This window comes from Barbus barbus, assembly GCF_936440315.1.
Source record: "Barbus barbus genome assembly, chromosome: 49".
Lineage (NCBI taxonomy): Eukaryota > Metazoa > Chordata > Actinopteri > Cypriniformes > Cyprinidae > Barbus > Barbus barbus.
In genome coordinates this window covers 5,848,690-5,867,938 of record NC_136727.1, presented here as the reverse complement: position 1 = coordinate 5,867,938, position 19,249 = coordinate 5,848,690, and the positions used below count along the sequence as shown (strand labels likewise).

General features: G+C 35.9%; 1 protein-coding gene across 3 annotated transcripts in view; it reads left to right on the top strand.

The window, feature by feature from the left end:
* Window positions 1-820, top strand: part of zranb3 (zinc finger, RAN-binding domain containing 3) — a 70,973-nt gene extending 70,153 nt beyond the window's left edge. For 2 of the 3 annotated variants that reach the window (XR_013784029.1, XR_013784030.1), the window contains exon 22: window positions 482-818. Coding sequence is in view for 1 of the 3 variants with exons in the window: in XM_079413170.1 (XP_079269296.1) it covers window positions 482-580 (99 nt within the window). In the remaining 2 variants the exon portion in view is untranslated. Of the gene's footprint in view, window positions 1-481 lie in introns of all 3 variants that reach the window. The other variant, XM_079413170.1, reaches the window with a different exon arrangement.
* Window positions 821-19,249: the final 18,429 nt, after the last annotated feature.

The following is a 19,249-nucleotide window of genomic DNA, read 5'->3' as shown; positions in this document are numbered from 1 at the left end:
CATTTTAATTTATAAAATATTTATGTATTTATTTATATACATTTAAAACATTCATTTTTTTCAAAGCAATAATAATAATATTTTACTATATAGTTTTATGTTTATTAGTTTACAATTTTATATTAATTATTTGAAACATTTTAAATGCATTATAAATATTGTTTTATTTATATAAATATAATACAATAATAATAATTATAAAGTATATTGTTTTATTGTTTTTAATGCTTAAACATTGTTAAATGGTTGTTTTTATTGTTTTAATTAAAATACTACTGGTATTGTTATTAATAATTTTATTATTAACTGATTTAATTATTACATTTATTACTATTTTTTATTATTTAATATACAGTGTTTAAAATAAAGTCAGAATTTAATTACCATTATTTAATTTTTGCATTTATATTAGGCATTTAATTTGAATATGCAACACATTTGTAGCGTTTCGTGGTGAATCTGTTGTGGGTTTGTTTTGCAGAGGACCGCACAGCAAGCCAAAGACAGAAGTCAGATGAAACGAGACCAAGCCGCCTCCAAACTGGCCTCTGACATCACGCGATTCTTCGTCAAGAAATGAGCCGTTCCGTCTGCAACTATTAAAAACACGTATTCAGAGCTGTTGCCTTGGAAATGACCCGCATGCGTTTTCCATGTCAGAGGCATTATTTACCAACATCTGCAGCGTTTGAGGATTGTAATTTAGCCGATTGGGTAGCTGTTTTTAATCACTGCTCTCAGCAAGAGACAAAACTTTTATATTCGATGTGTTCAACCATAAATTAAATAAAGTCACTAAATAAACATGCTACATTCACATTCAGTCGTCATGTTCTGCATTTAAACAAAAAGAGTTAGTTTTTCTCTGCGTGTAAAACTAACTCTTTGGATGGTGAACTATGTTGCAGGTTTAACGCCAGTGCCGCAGGATGTGTTGGCGTGAGATGTTTCCAGTGTCTGCTGGGTTTTTTTGGGTCAGTGCAGAGATAGGAGGCTGTGTGGAGCAGCAGTCAGGCAGGACAGGATGTTCACTTTCACCAGTGTCTATAGAGCGTGATAAAGCTTATCTCTCCTACACGAGAGACACTGAGAGGCAGATTGGCACGAGATGCAGGGTAGGTTATTCTTATACTGCTGAATACATGTACAAGACACGGGGATGTTGGTTGCATGCACATTTGAGACAGCTTCACGTTTGATTTGATTCATGGGGTCGTTTTATACTATCTTGATAGTGTTTCGATTGTGATCAAATTCAACTGGAGAGAAACTAAATGAGTCAAATAAAAACTCTCTCTTTTCCACGCTTACGTACTTGAAATAAATAATAACAATAGTAATCAAAATAATTAAATAAAATATCTAATTTAATATATACATATATATCGTTTTTTAATTACAGTGTGTGTATAGTTATACAGTTTTTTAATTAGTGTGTGTGTGTACACAGTGGGGAAAAAATTATTTGATCCCCTGCTGATTTTGTACGTTTGCCCACTGACAAAGAAATTATCAGTTTGAACCGTGAGACAGAATAGCATCAAAAAAATCCAGAAAAACACATTTCAAAAATTTTTATTTTGAAATTGAAATTGATTTGCATTTTAATGAGTCAAATAAGTATTTGATCCCCAATCAATCAGCAAGATTTCTGGATCCCAGGTGTCTTTTAGACAGGTAAGGAGCTGAGATTAGGAGCACTCTCTTAAAGGGAGTCTCAGCTTGTTACCTGTAGAAAAGACAACAGAAGCAATCAATCAATCAGATTCCAAACTCTCCACCATGACCAAGACCAAGGAGCTGTACAAGGATGTCAGGGACAAGATTGTTGACCTACACAAGGCTGGAATGGGCTACAAGACCATCGCCAAGCTGCTTGATGAGAAGGTGACAACAGTTGGTGCGATTATTAGCAAATGGAAGAAACACAAAATAACTGTCAATCTCCCTCGGTCTGGGGCTCCATGCAAGATCTCACCTCGTGGAGCTTCAATGATCATGAGAACGGTGAGGAATCAGCCCAGAACTACACGGGAGGATCTTGTCAATGATCTCAAAGCAGCTGGGACCATAGTCACCAAAAAAACAATTGGTAACGCACTACGGCGTGAAGGAATGAAATCCTGCAGTGCCCGCAAGGTCCCCCTGCTCAAGGCAGTACACGTAGAGGCCCGACTGAAGTTTGCCAATGATTCAGAGGAGAACTGGATGAAAGTGTTGTGGTCAGATGAGACCAAAATCGAGCTCTTTGGCATCAACTCATCTCGCCGTGTTTGGAGGAGGAGGAATGCTGCCTATGACCCCAAGAACACCATCCCCACCGTCAAACATGGAGGTGGAAACATTATGCTTTGGGGGTGTTTTTCTGCTAAGGGGACAGGACAACTGCATCGCATCAAAGGGACGATGGACAGGGTCATGTACCGTCAGGGCCAGGGCATTGAAGCCAGCCAGAGCATTGAAAATGGGTCGTGGATGGGTATTCCAGCATGACAATGACCCAAAACACACAGCCAAGGCAACAAAGGAGTGGCTCAAGAAGAAGCACATTAAGGTCCTGGAGTGGCCTAGCTAGTCTCCAGACCTTAATCCCATAGAAGATCTGTGGATGGAGCTGAAGGTTCAAGTTGCCAAACGTCAGCCTCGAAACCTTAATGACTCGGAGAGGATCTGCAAAGAGGAGCGGGACAAAATCCCTCCTGAGATGTGTGCAAACCTTGTGGCCAACTACAAGAAACGTCTGACCTCTGATTGCCAACAAGGGTTTTGCCACCAAGTAGGAAGTCATGCTTTGCGAAGGGGTTAAATAATTATTTCACTCATTAAAATGCTAATCAATTTATAACTTTTTTGAAATGCATTTTTCTGGATTTTTTTGTTGTTATTCTGTCTCTCACTGTTCAAATAAGCCTACCATTAAAATTATAGACTGATCATTTCTTTGTCAGTGGGCAAACGTACAAAATCAGCAGGGGATCAAATAATGTTTTCTCCACTGTGTGTATGTATATATACATATATTTCTTTTTCTTTTTTTTCTTTTTTTACAGATTTGTGTGGGGATTACTATATCATTTTTTTTACTATAATGTAATAATTTAAATAAAGTTACATAATTTTCTGTATTATATTAAGTAGATTATATAATATATATTAAATGTTAAATAAAATTTAAATATATATATATATATATATTTATTTTTTTATTTTTATTTATTTTATTTTTTTTGAGGATTATGCATATTAAGATTTATTTAAATATATTTATATATTTAAATGCATTTTTATAATACCAATAATTTATAACTATATAGTCAGAATTTATAGCTTTCATTTTACATATTACGACTATTTGTAACTATACATTCTGATTTGTACACATCAAGCTACAGATACAAATAGTGAAATTATATATATTAAATGTATATAGTTTCAGTAAAACACATGCAATCTAAAAAAAATTATTTTTATAATATATAAATGTATTTTATCATTTTAAGTTATACAGATTTTTTAAAAAGTTAATATTTTAAATATTGAGGATTATACATATTTATATTTATGTAAATATATAGAATTAACACAATAATATATATATATATATATATATTATATAACTATATACGCTGAATTTATATTTAACTATATATTCCAAATGTTTAACTATATATTGTGATACATGCATTACAAAGTAAAAATACATTTAGTGAAATTAAAAACTATATTAAATTAATATAATTTAGATACACATACAATCTAAAAAATATATTTTATATATTATAAAAAACAATATTTGACCCAAATGCCTTATATAAATAATCCTTAAAAAATAAATAAATGACTGAGTTTTGTAAAGAAATTAATATTTGTGGGCATCACTTATACTTTTTCATCATTTAAACACATTTTTAATACACACACACACACACACTATATTATATATAAATATATATATATATAACTGAGTATGTAGTCAAATCCTGATTATGTAGTTGTGTATGTCAAATGCCTCTTTGTTAGTGTGTTTGTTTGCATGTGTTCAGTTGTGAAAGGAGATTGTAATCCTTCTTAAGGGTGTCGCAGAAAAGAAATTGCGTTGCAGCAAAACTTTGTGTTATTTTAATCTGTCTCTCCGGAGTAAACTCAATAAAGGCTGGGGGGAGGAGGGGGAGGGGCAATACTCCCGTCGCCACGGCAACAGATGTTGAGTGATGCATATTGCCAAGGAGATGAGGGCATTTTTACAATTCCACTGTCTGTTCACAGCAATGCTGCCAGACAAATTAGCCGCTTAAAATCCGTCTCCCGAACACTCCTCTGCTGTCAGCGTCGTTACCCTCTGACCAAATCACTCGCGCACAAACCAGAGAACGAAGGGAACGTAACGTTCATTTACAACTGAAAATCAGTCCCGTTTTTTGGAGCGTTTTTATGGAGAACTTCCAAACATTAGATGCATTTTAGGATATGATTAACAGACCAAAGTCGACGGAATCATGTTAATTAGTGTGATAGACTCTGGGAACAGTTGAATGATGGCATGTTACTTCCTGTAGACGTAACATTTATTTTAAGACACGTGTAAATTGCATCGGTTGGGTTATGAAAGTACTTGTTTGGATAATCATGATGTTCTGACTTGTTCTGCACCTCCGAGTCTAATTTCGCTCAGGTGTGAGATACGCTCGAGCGTACGAGTTAATGAGGCACAACCAAAAACACTTTTTCTGTCTGCCACAGTTTATATAGACACAGCCGTGTGCATTTATTCTCTCACATCTCCGTTTTATGAGTGGCCAAGCAGTCCTGAATGGACTAGATTCAGAATAACAAGGACACACAAACACGAGCGGCCAATCACGGGTGATTCCCTCGCTTTCCGGTCCTTTGAATCCCTGGTTTTGATCTTTTTCCGTTTTGTTCGCTCTTTACACCGGCTTCAGAGAAAACATAGCATCTGACGTCTGAAACCTTAACAAACCCACGCGTCTAAATTTACACTTCACTGATGATGAAGGTGGAAACACAGCTCTGGCATAGAAAAAATGGATCATAATGGCAACAATAATAAGTATGTTTGATCTCTACTCTCATTTGTCATGATACAAGACGCATGGCAAACTTTAACACCCAGCAGGATAGTATGCAGTAATTCAGTGCAATAAAAATAGTAATAAATAATAATAATAATAAAGTAAATAAATACAATGCCGCACAAAATTCAAAATACAGGTAAAACACCTGTAAAAATCAATACGGAAAATTCTTTCATATTAATAATACAGCACATTGTGCTTTATTTTTACAGGGTTTTTTTTATCATTTACATTTAATTTTTTATATACATAAATGAAAAAATTATATTTCTGACTATTATTTCATATATCAGGCTGTACACTGTACATGTTTCCTTAAAATTCTACTTCAAAAACCTTTGAAGACAGTAATCAAAAGTAGCTTTTTAGAGGATGTGGCTCTTTCAAGTATTGCAAAACCAGTCATACACAAGTACAACTACGAAGGACAGGACCGAGCTGACATTGAAAGAGTGTTTGGGTCACTGAAAAGGGTTGACGTGTCTGATGTCTCACTATAATAAGGCCCTGCTGTCAATACGCTACGGCCCCAGTGAGTAATGGTCATTACTTCTCTGCCTGTCAAAGAAATCAAAGTTCACACCTGCAGACGTGGACCTACGCGACCACTAGCACGCCTGCGCGACTTTATTACTGACGAGAACAAAAGACCAGCAGCAACACAACAACTTTAATAACACTGAGACTGAGAGATATTGAGTGGACATCAAACGAAGGCGCGCATCCTGACGGCCCCGGGGGGAATTTTTGGGGGAGGCCGGATTCAAATGACTTTTTGTGTTTCTTGTCGGGCGAACGCGACGAGGGAGAAAAGCGGACTAAACAATAACATGGAAGAAGGTAATAAAGTAGGTGGCGTTGAACAGAAGTAGCACTCTGGGGTAGGAGAGCTGCTAATGTCCGTCAAAAGTCAAAGGATGTGCGAGAAGCCGCTTTTACGTCAGATGGTGGCTGATCTGTACAGTTCACGTCCTTGAATGTGCTTATAGTGTTGTTTTGTGGTGCTAGGTGCGGATGTCAGTCAAGTATTCACCTTATTTTAACACAAGTAGACGCAGACATTTTTTTTTTATTTAAATGTGCAAGGTTTTCTATTGGTCCATTTCCGGCATGAAATGAAAAAATAAATAAAGGTAGCTGTGACTTTTTATCTCAGAATTCTGACTTTTTTTTTTTTTGGTCGAAATTGTGAGATATGAACTCAAATTTGTGAGATAAACTCAGAATTCTGACGTTTTTCAGAATTGCAAAATAAACTTAGAATTACGATAAACTCTTAATTATGAGCTATAAATTCAGAATTCTACCTTTTCAGAATTATATAAACTCAATTTCAAGATATGAACTCAATTCTGACATTTTTCAGAATTGCGATATAAACTCAGAATTACAATATAAACTCAATTGCGAGATATAAACTCAGATATGAATTCAGAATTCTAACTTTTTTCTGACTTATGATATATAAACTGAGAATTGCAAGATATTTAAACTCAGAATTCTGAATTGTTTAATAAATTAATAATTTTTTCAGAACTGCAAAATACAAATTTAGAATTGTGAGATATGAACTAAGAATGGCTAAGAATTTTTTGAGAAGAGAGATATACTCAAATGCTAGATATAATCAGAATGGCAAGGAATAAAAGTCAGAATTGTGAGTTTATATATCTTACAAAATCTAAATTTATATCTTGCAATTCTGAATCAGAAAATCTGAATTCATATAGCTCATAATTTTGTATCTCACAATTCTGGAAACAAAAAGTTAGCAAGATTGCATTCCATAGTTTCCCATGTCAGCTACATCCAGTTAGTTTTGCTATACAAAATTAGTCGATTAGCTGGTATTTGTTATGTTATTTTAAATTTATCATCATAATCATACTTGGTTTTAGTGCAAATTAGCTTTACACTTCACTTCACTTTTCTTACACTATTTATTCCAGTTTATTTACCTATAGCAGCTGAAGGATCAAAAGTCTTGAACAAATAAAATAATAGCTTACTACTTTGTTGAAAAAAAGATCTCTAGTAACATAGAAACTGTTATGAAAGACTGTGATATGTAAAGATGAAGTGTGGTGATCTAAAGGATGGTGTCTGTTTCTAAGGGAACGCTGATCGTTTGGCACAGTCTCAGTCTTTTCTCTGTGCATCAAAAATTTGCCCATTAGCTACTGACTGAAGATCAAGTTATGCAGAGCTAAATTCTGCAGTGGGTTCTTATCTACTATTACTACCTGGAAATGAAGCATTGAAACGAATGACAAGATTAAATGAAATTGGAATAGAGATGCAATGCGATGGTCAGTTAGTCTTTCAACAAGTTGATTAGTGAGGTCAGCTAATGACGTGGCAATACTGTAAAGGAAAATAATTTTGCAACCACATTTTGCTGTTTTTTCAGCGTCTCACCATGAGTATTCATGTGTGTGTGTGTGTGTGTGTGTGTGTATATATATATATATATATATATATATATATATATATAAAGATTTAGAAATTGGATTTTTGTATTATGTAAATACATTTTTATAATTCTTTACATAAATTATTAATATTTTAATTATATATATATATATATATATATATATATATATATATATATATATATATATATATATATATACATACACACTCACTGACCACTTTATGAGGTACACCTTGCTAGTACTGGGTTGGACCCCCTTTTGCCTTCAGAACTGCCTTAATTCTTTGTGGCATAGATTCAACAAGGTGTTGGAAACATTCCTCAGAGATTTTGGTCCATATTGGCATGATAGCATCACGCAGTTGCTGCAGATTTGTCGGCTGCACATCCATGATGTGAATCTCCTGTTCCACCACATCCCAAAGGTGCTCTATTGGATTGAGATCTGGGGACTGTGGAGGCCATTTGAGTAAAGTGAACTCATTGTCATGTTCAAGAAACCAGTCCTAAGGTACTAAGGGGCCCAAAGTGTGCCAAGAAAATATCCCCCACACCATTACACCACCACCACCAGCCTGAAACGTTGAGACAAGGCAGGATGGATCCATGCTTTCATGTTCTTTACGCCAAATTCTGACCCTACCATCTGAATATTGCAGCAGAAATCGAGACTCATCAGACCAGGCAACGTTTTTCCAATCTTCTATTGTCCAATTTTGGTGGCAATTTGTCTTACCAAGCAGTTGAACAGGTGTTCCTAATAAAGTGGCCGGTGAGTGTGTATGTATATGTGTGTGTGTGTGTGTGTGTGTATATGTATATATATATATATATATATATATATATATATATATATATATATATATATATATATATATATATATATATATATATATATATATATTGCTACAGTATATTAACTGATCCAGAAACGGCCTTCACTGCCCAATCCCAAACCTCTCTGGTAATCAATGTTTAGAACTGATCCCAGAACAGCATGACAGGAGAATATTTCCCTCCATCCAATTAATTACAGTAATCACCGCGGAGAGCATCAAGCATCCCTATAGGCGCCAAGCTAACACGTAAAACAAGTGATCAAGGGAAGGGCCAGAAACAAAAAGCATTAAAAAGAATGGACGTTGGGTTTTGGGAAGACAGGAACGGCAGGTGTGCAGCCTCTGGTGTTTGGGATGAGGTTTTTTTGGGAGGGGAAAGGAGATGCGCACGTAATTTGTTCTTCCGATACCTCATTCCCTGCGTAAATCATTAATCTTCCTTAAACTCCCATGCAGAGGAGAACTCATTAGTTAACCAAAAAACAGGTAAAATTTGCTGCGCTAAGCACATTATCTCTCACGCGCACACACAAACATGGAAATTTGGAGGCCAGTTCTCCCTAAATGAGTTTCTAATGACATCCAGCACACGGTTGGTGAAGCATCAGTGTTGTGGACGCCAGCGTCCGCCCCGAGGAATAAAAAAAGACTGCGAAGTGTTCAAAAACTGCCTAATGGGTGTCATTTGCTAATGTGATTATATTTACAACAGGATGACTGCCGTTTCCTTACAACACTGGTGGTGGTCTCTGTTTATTTTACACGCTCAGATGTTTGTCGCGCTGTGTGCGTGGCGTTTGCTAGATAATGACCAAAAACACAATCAGTCCTATCAGTGGGGATTAGACACAAAAATAAGGCCGTTTATGATTCACGGTACCTGCGGATGCTTAATGGATAAGGCTCCGGCTGTTTCTCTTACGCGGCGTATTATAAATTCACACTTCAATTATGTTTCGCCACAGACTGTATTAGGGGCAGAAAGGATGTTTTTGACAGTTCGGAAGCCCCATGATGGTGCTGAGGTTTCTGTGAGTAGGAAAGAGAATATGATTTTCTATTGATTTATGAAACTGCCACAATAAACGGCTGTTTACTACAAAATGGCCAGCTGAATGCAGACTGCAGCGTTGGAGGGATAATTACGTGAAGGAATTCACTGACGGTGGTTTTAAGGTGAGTATCAGTATTAATATTGCTCATAATTAGGGTAGGGATCAAACCAAAGCTCTAACCCAAAGTTTTTCCGTACTTTTTGTGCTACGGATATGAATGAGGCCTCAAATTATGTTGTTTGTTAAGGCGCGCTATACTTGGGTGAACTTGCAATTTTCACCAAGTGGATGATGAATCAAAAATTCCACCCCATTCACACCAAAAACGATAACTAAATTAGCATCGACACCAAGCGACAGGAACGTTCTGTTTATTATAAGTGCCGCTGTTTTGTCATCTGTCGCTTTAAATGCATGCTATTTAAAGTTGAGTGGATTCTGATTGGCTGTCAGTTTTTATCCTTCATCAGCTGGAAAAAATATCTTTTCTCTGTGTCGTTAGTGTTATACTCTCCTATTATCAGAGTATTAGAATGATTAAAACGTTATAGTTGCGCTCATATTCCCTTACATTTCATTTCTGGTGTGAAAATCAATGATGAACATGAGCCATATCTGAAGACTAGAATATGATAGAGACAGCATTTAAACAATACGGTTTATAACTGTAAAATCTTTATTTCGGCCGTTCATTTACATGAAAACAGCATTTTAAGGGGACTGAAAACGCAAACTTTTGAAAACGGGCTTAAAAGTGCAAGTTTTTGTAAATAGTACCGCTATGGTTTTGTGTAAACTATGAAAACAGACATTTTTGAAAATGGTGTCACATGTATGTGTATCTCATGTTCGGTCTATAGGAATCTGTATGTGTTTCCAACTACTGGCCTAGCACGCATAAGTCGTTTTTGTGGATCCATGTCAGCTGGGATTGTTTTGGATGGGCTCTTTTGGCTGGTAAGTAATCACTTACCCAATCACCCAGAACAGATTAGCTAGCAAAAAAAAATATATATATATATATATATATATATACTCTTAATGGGCATTTGTGTCTTATTTTCCAGTTGAAATATCTAAAAATCCTTAAAACAAGATAAATTTACTCGGGAAGCAACGCTAACTCAACACATTAAGGCTTGTTTTCTGAAAATGTCTTTAATACATGGTTTCTCACTTGTTTTCAGTATAAACAAGTTAATGAAAGTGGGGAAAAAAGACAAGATACAATCATTGGACAGGAGTGACACATCGATCAACAACAAGTAGGACGCTGCAGTCATGACGTATTTTAGGAGGCAAATCCTCATGCATTGCCCTGGCTCCCTCAACTAAAGCTCAATAGCAGATTTCCATAGGCTTTTGGACTATTGCAGAAAACAAGCTCTTTGACTAACAGAAGTTTATGATTCTTACACTTTTGTTTTTTTCATCATGATGATCTTCACAAAACAACACTAATTTTATGAATTTTGACTGTGACGAAGGAACTGGAACTGTTAAAATGCTAACTCGTTTGTAGGTTTGGCCTACAAAAATACCTCATATTTACCTTATATTTCTGATTTACTCCACGCGCTTGTTCTACTTCTGACAACAAGACAGATGGCTTTGGAATGGTGACTTTGGTACATCCACGATTTTCGCATGTGATTTGTCCATTCAGACACACCCAGTGTATACTATAGACACGGTATTAATATCTTATGAAGTATTGCTTCTCTTGTAAATGTATTTGTTTTAAGGACGTCTAGATATTTGATTTTGAAAACATGACCAAAAAAAGACTAATACACAGGGTGGGTGATTCGGTTCAAAATGTATTGCTATGCTGATTGAAAGTCTCGAAATGTATTTATATCATCTGAGGAAGGCATAGGACCATAAAATGTTCGTCCAATCATATTCCTCGGTCCAAATGACAGGCTGTCCTACCTGCATGTCAACGTAAGTATTTGCATACCTCTGTGCACTGTTTCACGATCAGCGAGTCCCATTACACTATTGCAGACCGAGCGAAAACGGAAGGCGTTATTATTGTAATATTATGCCCTTTGTACTGTAATGTTTTCTCATTCACCAATGCCGTCTCTCATCGTGTCGCTGATTAGCCTCTGGTTTGCCTGTGTGCTTTCATGTGTTTTGGAGGAGGCGTGGCTTTGGAGAGTGATATGCAGGGAGGGTGGGGTCTTATGCTTTCAAAGCTAGATTGCAATTGCTTGCGTCTTTAAAATCACCTACACTACGTTTAACAACTCATTTTTTCAGTGGGCCACATATCAACACCCTAGAAACCATCCACAACACTCTAGCGCCCTCAAGTTTTTTTTCAACAAAACATGTAATCTAGTTTGTTTAGGAACATTTTATATACAGCGGTTTACCCCTTTAAGATGGCCACCAATTTGAGCCACGTCTTGCAATAAAAAGAAACTTTAGATGTACTTGCCTCATTTTCTAGAGCACATCAACTTGTGTTGCACACTGGTCAATCTCAAGTCATATCATCACGGGTGATCCAGAACTGTAGGGGGCAGCAGAGAGGTCAATACTGTAGTACCAGTTAATAAAGACTGTGTTTATTTTACATATTATAAATAAACCCGTTCATAATAGCCACCGACTTCCATAGAATGGGGAAAAAAATACTATGGAAGTCAGTGGCTATACTTTTTGGTTACCAACATTCTTCAAAATATCTTCGTTTGTGTTTAGCAGAAGGAAGAAAAACACACAGGTTTGGAACAGCATGAAGGTGAGTAAATGACAGAATTTATACTGTTAGGTGAACTATCCAAGTACCAGATGTGCCTCGAGCCTAGTGAAAAAGTTCCAGCTTATTGAGTTCTTGATGTTCTGTGGTTGAGCACATCACACATGTGCCGCCTTCTCTCCTAAAAGTGTTCACTTTAGTAAACTCAGAATTAGTTTGAGAGTCATCGCAGCTGTTTCGGGGTTCAAACCCCCCTGAGTCGTCGCTGAGGGAGGGATGCGGCTCTCCGCAGAGCACTAGATGAACTAAATGGGTCAGTCTCTTAGCCATAATTAGTTCAAACGTCAAAGTCTCTGAATTATGGATGAGACAGGAAGTCAATCAAAAAAATAATAATTTTACCACCTTTTTTTTTTTAAATAGGAGAATCCATGACCTGATTTGACCAAACTCTGCACACCACGGTCAGTACAAACATCTGACAGGTTTACATATGTAGCATATTAAGAATTAATTGCGTTTTCATGGCATACACTGAGAAATAATTGCTGTAGAAACCATTTTTAATCAAAACTTTCTAAATTTCACAAGTAATTACAAAAGAAACTGCAAGTAACACATTGAATTTAACATGAATCTTTGAAGTAAAAATACTAAAATTAAGTATTTTCTTGTAAAACATACAATAATCTTTTGAAAATTAATTTTTACAGTGTAAATGTGTGTATATATATATTACACTATGAATTTTTAGAGATAGAAATCATATTAGTTTTCTTTCATCACAAGTGAACATAATTTCACTACAACTTTGGTTTGACATTGCCGTTTTTTTGCTGCACTAACTTCTAACATGAAAAACTGACTGATTAATAAATATTCCAGGTTTTTCTGTAATATTTTGCATAATATTTTGTAAATGTTTTTTCATTGGTAATGAATTTTAAAACAACTGTATGTAGCTGTGACTTAGGTATGGAAGTGTGTATGTATATATATGTATTTATAGGCTCATCTCATAATTTGGATGTTTCTTGCCATTCTGTGAAAAAAAAAATAATAATAATAATTATGAGATGTAAACTTGAAAGTATGAGGAAAAAAATCTTGCAATTTAACTTTTTTTCCCTCAGAATTCTGAATTTGTGTACTCGCAATTCTTTTTTTTCTGCCACAGAAAACAAAAAGGTGAATGTAACTTTTTGTCTTGGAATTTTTCTCAGACTAAATCTCACAATTGACTTTTTTCTTTTTGTCTTGTCTTGTATTGCAGTAATGAGGATTGTGGGTGAGGCAACAGTGTTAGCTTCAGTAATTGTGATGTTTTGGCAGAAACTATTGTTACCATGGTAATTCCTATTTTCAATTTTCACTTTTTCTTAGACTACATCGCGCAATTGACTTTTTTTAAGAATTATTAGGTAAAAATTCACAATTACCATTTTTAACTGTGGTTGAAACAAAAAAGTCAGAATTGCGAGAAACTCTAATGTGATGAAATCCATCCCATGTCCTTGCATTTCCCCTCCGATACGTTTCCCCTCTCCCATGATCTGCTCGGCAAACACAGCTAATAGAAATCATTACCTGGCCCACCACACACAATCTACAAGCCATTACTACCAATCTGTGTCTGAACGACAGCGCGGGTCTGGGGAACAGCCAGTCTATCACTCACCCGCCAGCTCCAGGCTAACAACTTGTTAGCTGACGTGTTAAGAGTCCTTGTGATTGATTGTTTTTGAATCATTTCATGTGTTATGAACCCAAGCAGCATATATGTGTGTATTTGTACTTAGTCAGCTGACCATGTGTAAATCATTTTGTTTGTATTTGTGTCTGCATGAGTGAACCTTATGAAAACATGTACTGGTCATATTTCACCACAAAAATCTAAGGAATAAAATAAGACTGTATATTTTGCATTACAAAAATTAAGCTTGTTAGTCCATTATGACAAACACATTGTTTTTTTTCCCCTTATCTTTTCTTTTTCACTGTAAAGCAGTATATCCATGTATTACAGTAAAAAACTATTATTTCAAAATTAATGAAAAGCATTAAGTAATAGGCTACCTTATGTAAATGAAATTATCAAAATTAAAAATAAATCTGTGATTATGGCTGAATTTTTTACTTTAAAAACTTTAGTTTTCTAATATTTTGTATAGTGCTGTCAAACAAATAATTGTGATTAATCACATCTAAAATAAACTTTTTTGTTTACATAATATATGTGTGTACTATGTATACATGTATACAAGAAAAATGTTTGGTTTATATATTTATATATATAATATAAATGATACGGATAAGAATATATACATGTAAATTTGTGTAAATATTTTCAAAATGTATACTATGTGTGTGTATTTATATATACATAATATACACACATTATATACGCAAAAACCTTTATAATTTAATTTTTTTAAGTAATTGCTAATTTTATAATATTGTTTTTGTATTAAAGAGAATACTGTACAAATGATATATATAATTTTTTTTTAACAATTATTCATAGATATTTTACCATTTAAATGGTGTTTTGTATTTATGAACATGTATTGTTTTTTAATTAGCATACATTTAAAGCAGTAAAAAAAATCCACACACGTTTCTGTGAATTGTGGGGACTTTCCATAGACTTCTATTAATTTTATACTGACCAAACGATATTTTTATCCCCTAACCCAACCCTAAACCTACCTCTTACAGAAAACTTGTTTGCATTGTTACAACTTCAGATAAATATCATTTACTATTTTTATCCTCACAATGTCAAAAATTTCATCCTTCATTTGGTCCCACAATGTAGCATAAACAAGTAGACACACACACACACACACAAATAAATAAATGAATTTAAATACTGTAGCATTTTGAAGCATCATAAAAGTATGGCAACAAAACGATTTCTACAATTATGTATGTATATATATATATATATATATATATATATATATGTATATATATATATGAATATGATTATTTTATTTGTTTAACTCTTGTCTTGTATTGCAGTAATGAGGATTGTGGGTGAGGCGACGGTGTTCGCTTCAGTAATTGTGATATTTTGGCAGAAACTATTGTTTTCATGGTAATTCCCATCAGAGTACCGACAAAAAAATGATTGAGTGGGACTCTAGATCCGAAATAGTTTTCATCCCGTCTCCGATTGTTGATTCAGCAGGGACAAACAGCGAAAACTGAGCTCGGATCAGCATATTGGCTCTAATATACTGGTTAAATATGAGCTCAGCAGGTCCCAGAGCAAAGCTTTGATTAAATCAGCGTCCACGGAGAGGCTGCGTTTTCACACAAATCTGATTTCCTCCAACTCGCCTTTTTCCGCATCGCTGGGGCAAGAAAACCACCAAGATTGTGAGATCATCTCAAAGCTCATTCCTAAACAAAACTCCACATCTCAAGAGGAGAGCCGCGCGAAAGCCTTCCAAGACATATGAGAAAAATGACTCAATATAGACTCTTATTTTAGAGAAACTGCTCAAATGATGAACAGCAACGCCGTTCTGTCGCGTGACGCAACGTGCCAAATTTATCATAATTCTCTGGCGGAGCGGAACGTGACATATTTACGTTTTATTTCCGAAGACGGAGTAATAATTTGTTTCTTTTTACAGTCTGAAATCCCGCCGTGCTGTCACTAAACTGTCTTGTTACATATCAAAACTAGTTTTTAGACTTCAGAATTGACATAAGTGGTTTTAAATTGCCGTGTAACGCAAGCTACGAGTACTTAAGGTCAGGAACCGCTAAAACACGGTCTCGGTCTCACAGAAGAAGAAAAAGACTTGAAATACTGTGCCTTCCATTAAGAAGAACATAAGAAACCGTTTTCAATGGAGCTGTCAGTCAAAATCTATCTGCAGAGGATATGAACAATCAGCTGAGCAAGTTGAGCACACTCACTCACACACACACTCACTCACACACACACTCACTCACACACACACACTCACACGGTGACTTTACACACACACACACACGGTGACTTTACATACACTCACACACACACACACACACACACACACACACACACTCACTCTCTCTCTCACACACACACACACACACACACACAGTGACTTTACATACACAAACACAGACACACACACACACACAGACAGACAGACAGACAGAGACTTTACAGACACAAACACGACACACACACACAGACAGACAGTGACTTTACAGACACAAACACACACACACACACACACGGTGACTTTACATACACACACACACAGTGACTTTACATACACAAACACGACACACACACACACACACACACACACACACACACACACAGACAGACAGTGACTTTACAGACACAAACACAGACACACACACACACACACAGACAGACAGTGACTTTACAGACACAAACACATACACACACACACAGACAGACAGTGACTTTACAGACACAAACACAGACACACACACACACACAGACAGACAGTGACTTTACAGACACAAACACATACACACACACACAGACAGACAGTGACTTTACAGACACATACACACACACACACACAGACAGACAGTGACTTTACAGACACAAACACATATACACACACACACAGACAGACAGTGACTTTACAGACACAAACACAGACACACACAGACAGACAGTGACTTTACAGACACAAACACATATACACACACACACACACACACACACACACACACAGAGAGACAGACAGTGACTTTACAGACACACACACAGACAGACAGTGACTTTACAGACAGACACACACACACACACAGACAGACAGTGACTTTACAGACACAAACACAGACACACACAGACAGACAGTGACTTTACAGACACAAACACATATACACACACACACACACACAGAGACAGACAGTGACTTTACAGACACACACACAGACAGTGACTTTACAGACAGACACACACACACACAAACACACACACACACACAGACAGACAGTGACTTTACAGACACAAACACACACACACACACACACACACACACACAGTGACTTTACAGACACATTAAACACACACACACACACGCTTCATTCAAGGTACCTTGAAAGCTCTTGATACTGTACTGAAATGTCCCCATCTCCATTCATCCACAAAGAAGGAAGGAAAGGTGAGGGGAAGAAGGTAGGAAGGAAAGAAATGAGAAAGGAAAAAGAAGGGAAGCATGGAAATGAAAGCCAGGAGAAGCTAAAACTGAGATGACATGAAATTCAAATGAGCTTTTCTTACTTTCTTAAAGAGCCCATCAAATGACTTGAAGTGCAGTTTCCTTTTTTGAACATTTGAGATGATTACAAACAGGAAGTTGGAAGGAGAATCTTAAAGCCCTTGTCTATTTATATATATATATATATATATATATATTTATACATAACCATAAACTTTGTGTGAGAAACAACTTGCTAATCGGTAGCAGGGGGCTGTTTCATAAAATAAGCCAGGCTTATTTCAGTTAGTCTGACTTATTGCCAGTTGATTAAGTTCAAAATAAGTCAGACTAACTGAAACAAGCCTGGCTTACTTGGTAAACTTGTTTTATGAAACAGGCCCCCGGTGGTATTAGTTGGAGGGACGCTTCTACTTCAAGGGAGTATGTGATTGGTCAAATGTTTAAGCAGCAATTCATTGATCTTTTCGGTTTGTTTTCATGGGAAAATAAAAATTCTGACTGTGTATACGTATAAGATAGTTCCTCTGTCAACATTAGGTGTTGTGTTAGCATGTGTTACAGTAGAATGACATTTTCCAGCTAATGAATGATAAAAACAAGAGGAATCCACTGATTTTAATAAGCTTGAGCACGACAAAGCTGCAGGATTAAAAACAAAGCATTATTGTCCATTGGTGTGGATGCTAATATAGCTATATTGTTATAGTTATCGTTTGGCAAGAACGTCCTTTAAAGGCCACAAGCCCTTGATTTAATAATTTGATTTAAGTAATAAATGTTCCTAGTCTTATTGTGCACAACTGACCAGTGAGTGTTATTGTAAAGAAAACGAGTCTGAATTTTTTCTTAAAATATACAAAGTTTGACTACCTGTGAAACAACTATCCTGCTAATTTAAAATGCACAACAATTTAATTCAAAATAGTAGTTTTTATAATAAACTTTACTAGTTACTGTGCACAATTCACCAATGGTATGAAAACGAAAGTTTGAAGTCAATGTTTTTCGTAATAAAATACACCAACTTTCCTTGATTCAAATATAATCAAGGCTGTGCTGGTGAGGAAGATTTGTTAGCTGCTTTTCACAATCCAATCAAATCCTAGTGGCCAAAAGTTAGCATTCTCCAAGTACTACTGACCTCTTTAAATGCCCAAACATGCAAAACTTTTCTCAGGTTAGCTAATAAGCAGACAGGCAGCACTTGCCCTACAGGAGGAGTGAGTTATAATATAATGCGTAAGATGAGGAAAATTACATTTTGAGGTTAGAAGCAGATGCTAACAGAAGATAGTGTGTCAAAACACCTGGTTTATTACCAAACGACTACGTAAAATATACTGACGTTCTTCATAAACCAGATCAGCCTCTCAAAGGGAACAAGGTGGGGTTTTTTTTATGTCTGTTGATTTGATCAGGCCACATATTTGAACTGTGAGATGCTAGATACGCATAACTCAAGAGCACCATCTGGTGGTGAGGAGAGGAAATGCACTTGTTATATTGAGGGCTGCTGCTGAATTTAACACAATGGATATTTTCAAAAGGGAAAACTACCATACTATTATGTAGTATGTGTGTTTTCTCTATGTATGAAAAAATGACTATATGCAGTTGCTAAAGTGTGCAGCGCACAAAAAAAGCAATTGAAGTAGCCAACTGATCGCTTCCCTCAGCAAATGCTTGTATGCTTATATTGCAGTTTAAACAAGTCAGATTTGAGCCCCTTCTGTGGTTTGGGACGAGGAAAGCCAGCAGGATATGACATCATGATTTAACCTGCTGTTTTACTGGGACTGCAATCTTCCAGCAGATGTGCTGATCTTCAAAACGTTGTTCATAGGGAGCTGTGTAAGCATGTGGCTTGCGTAGAGGAACAAAACCTGCAGTTTTTTGAATGAG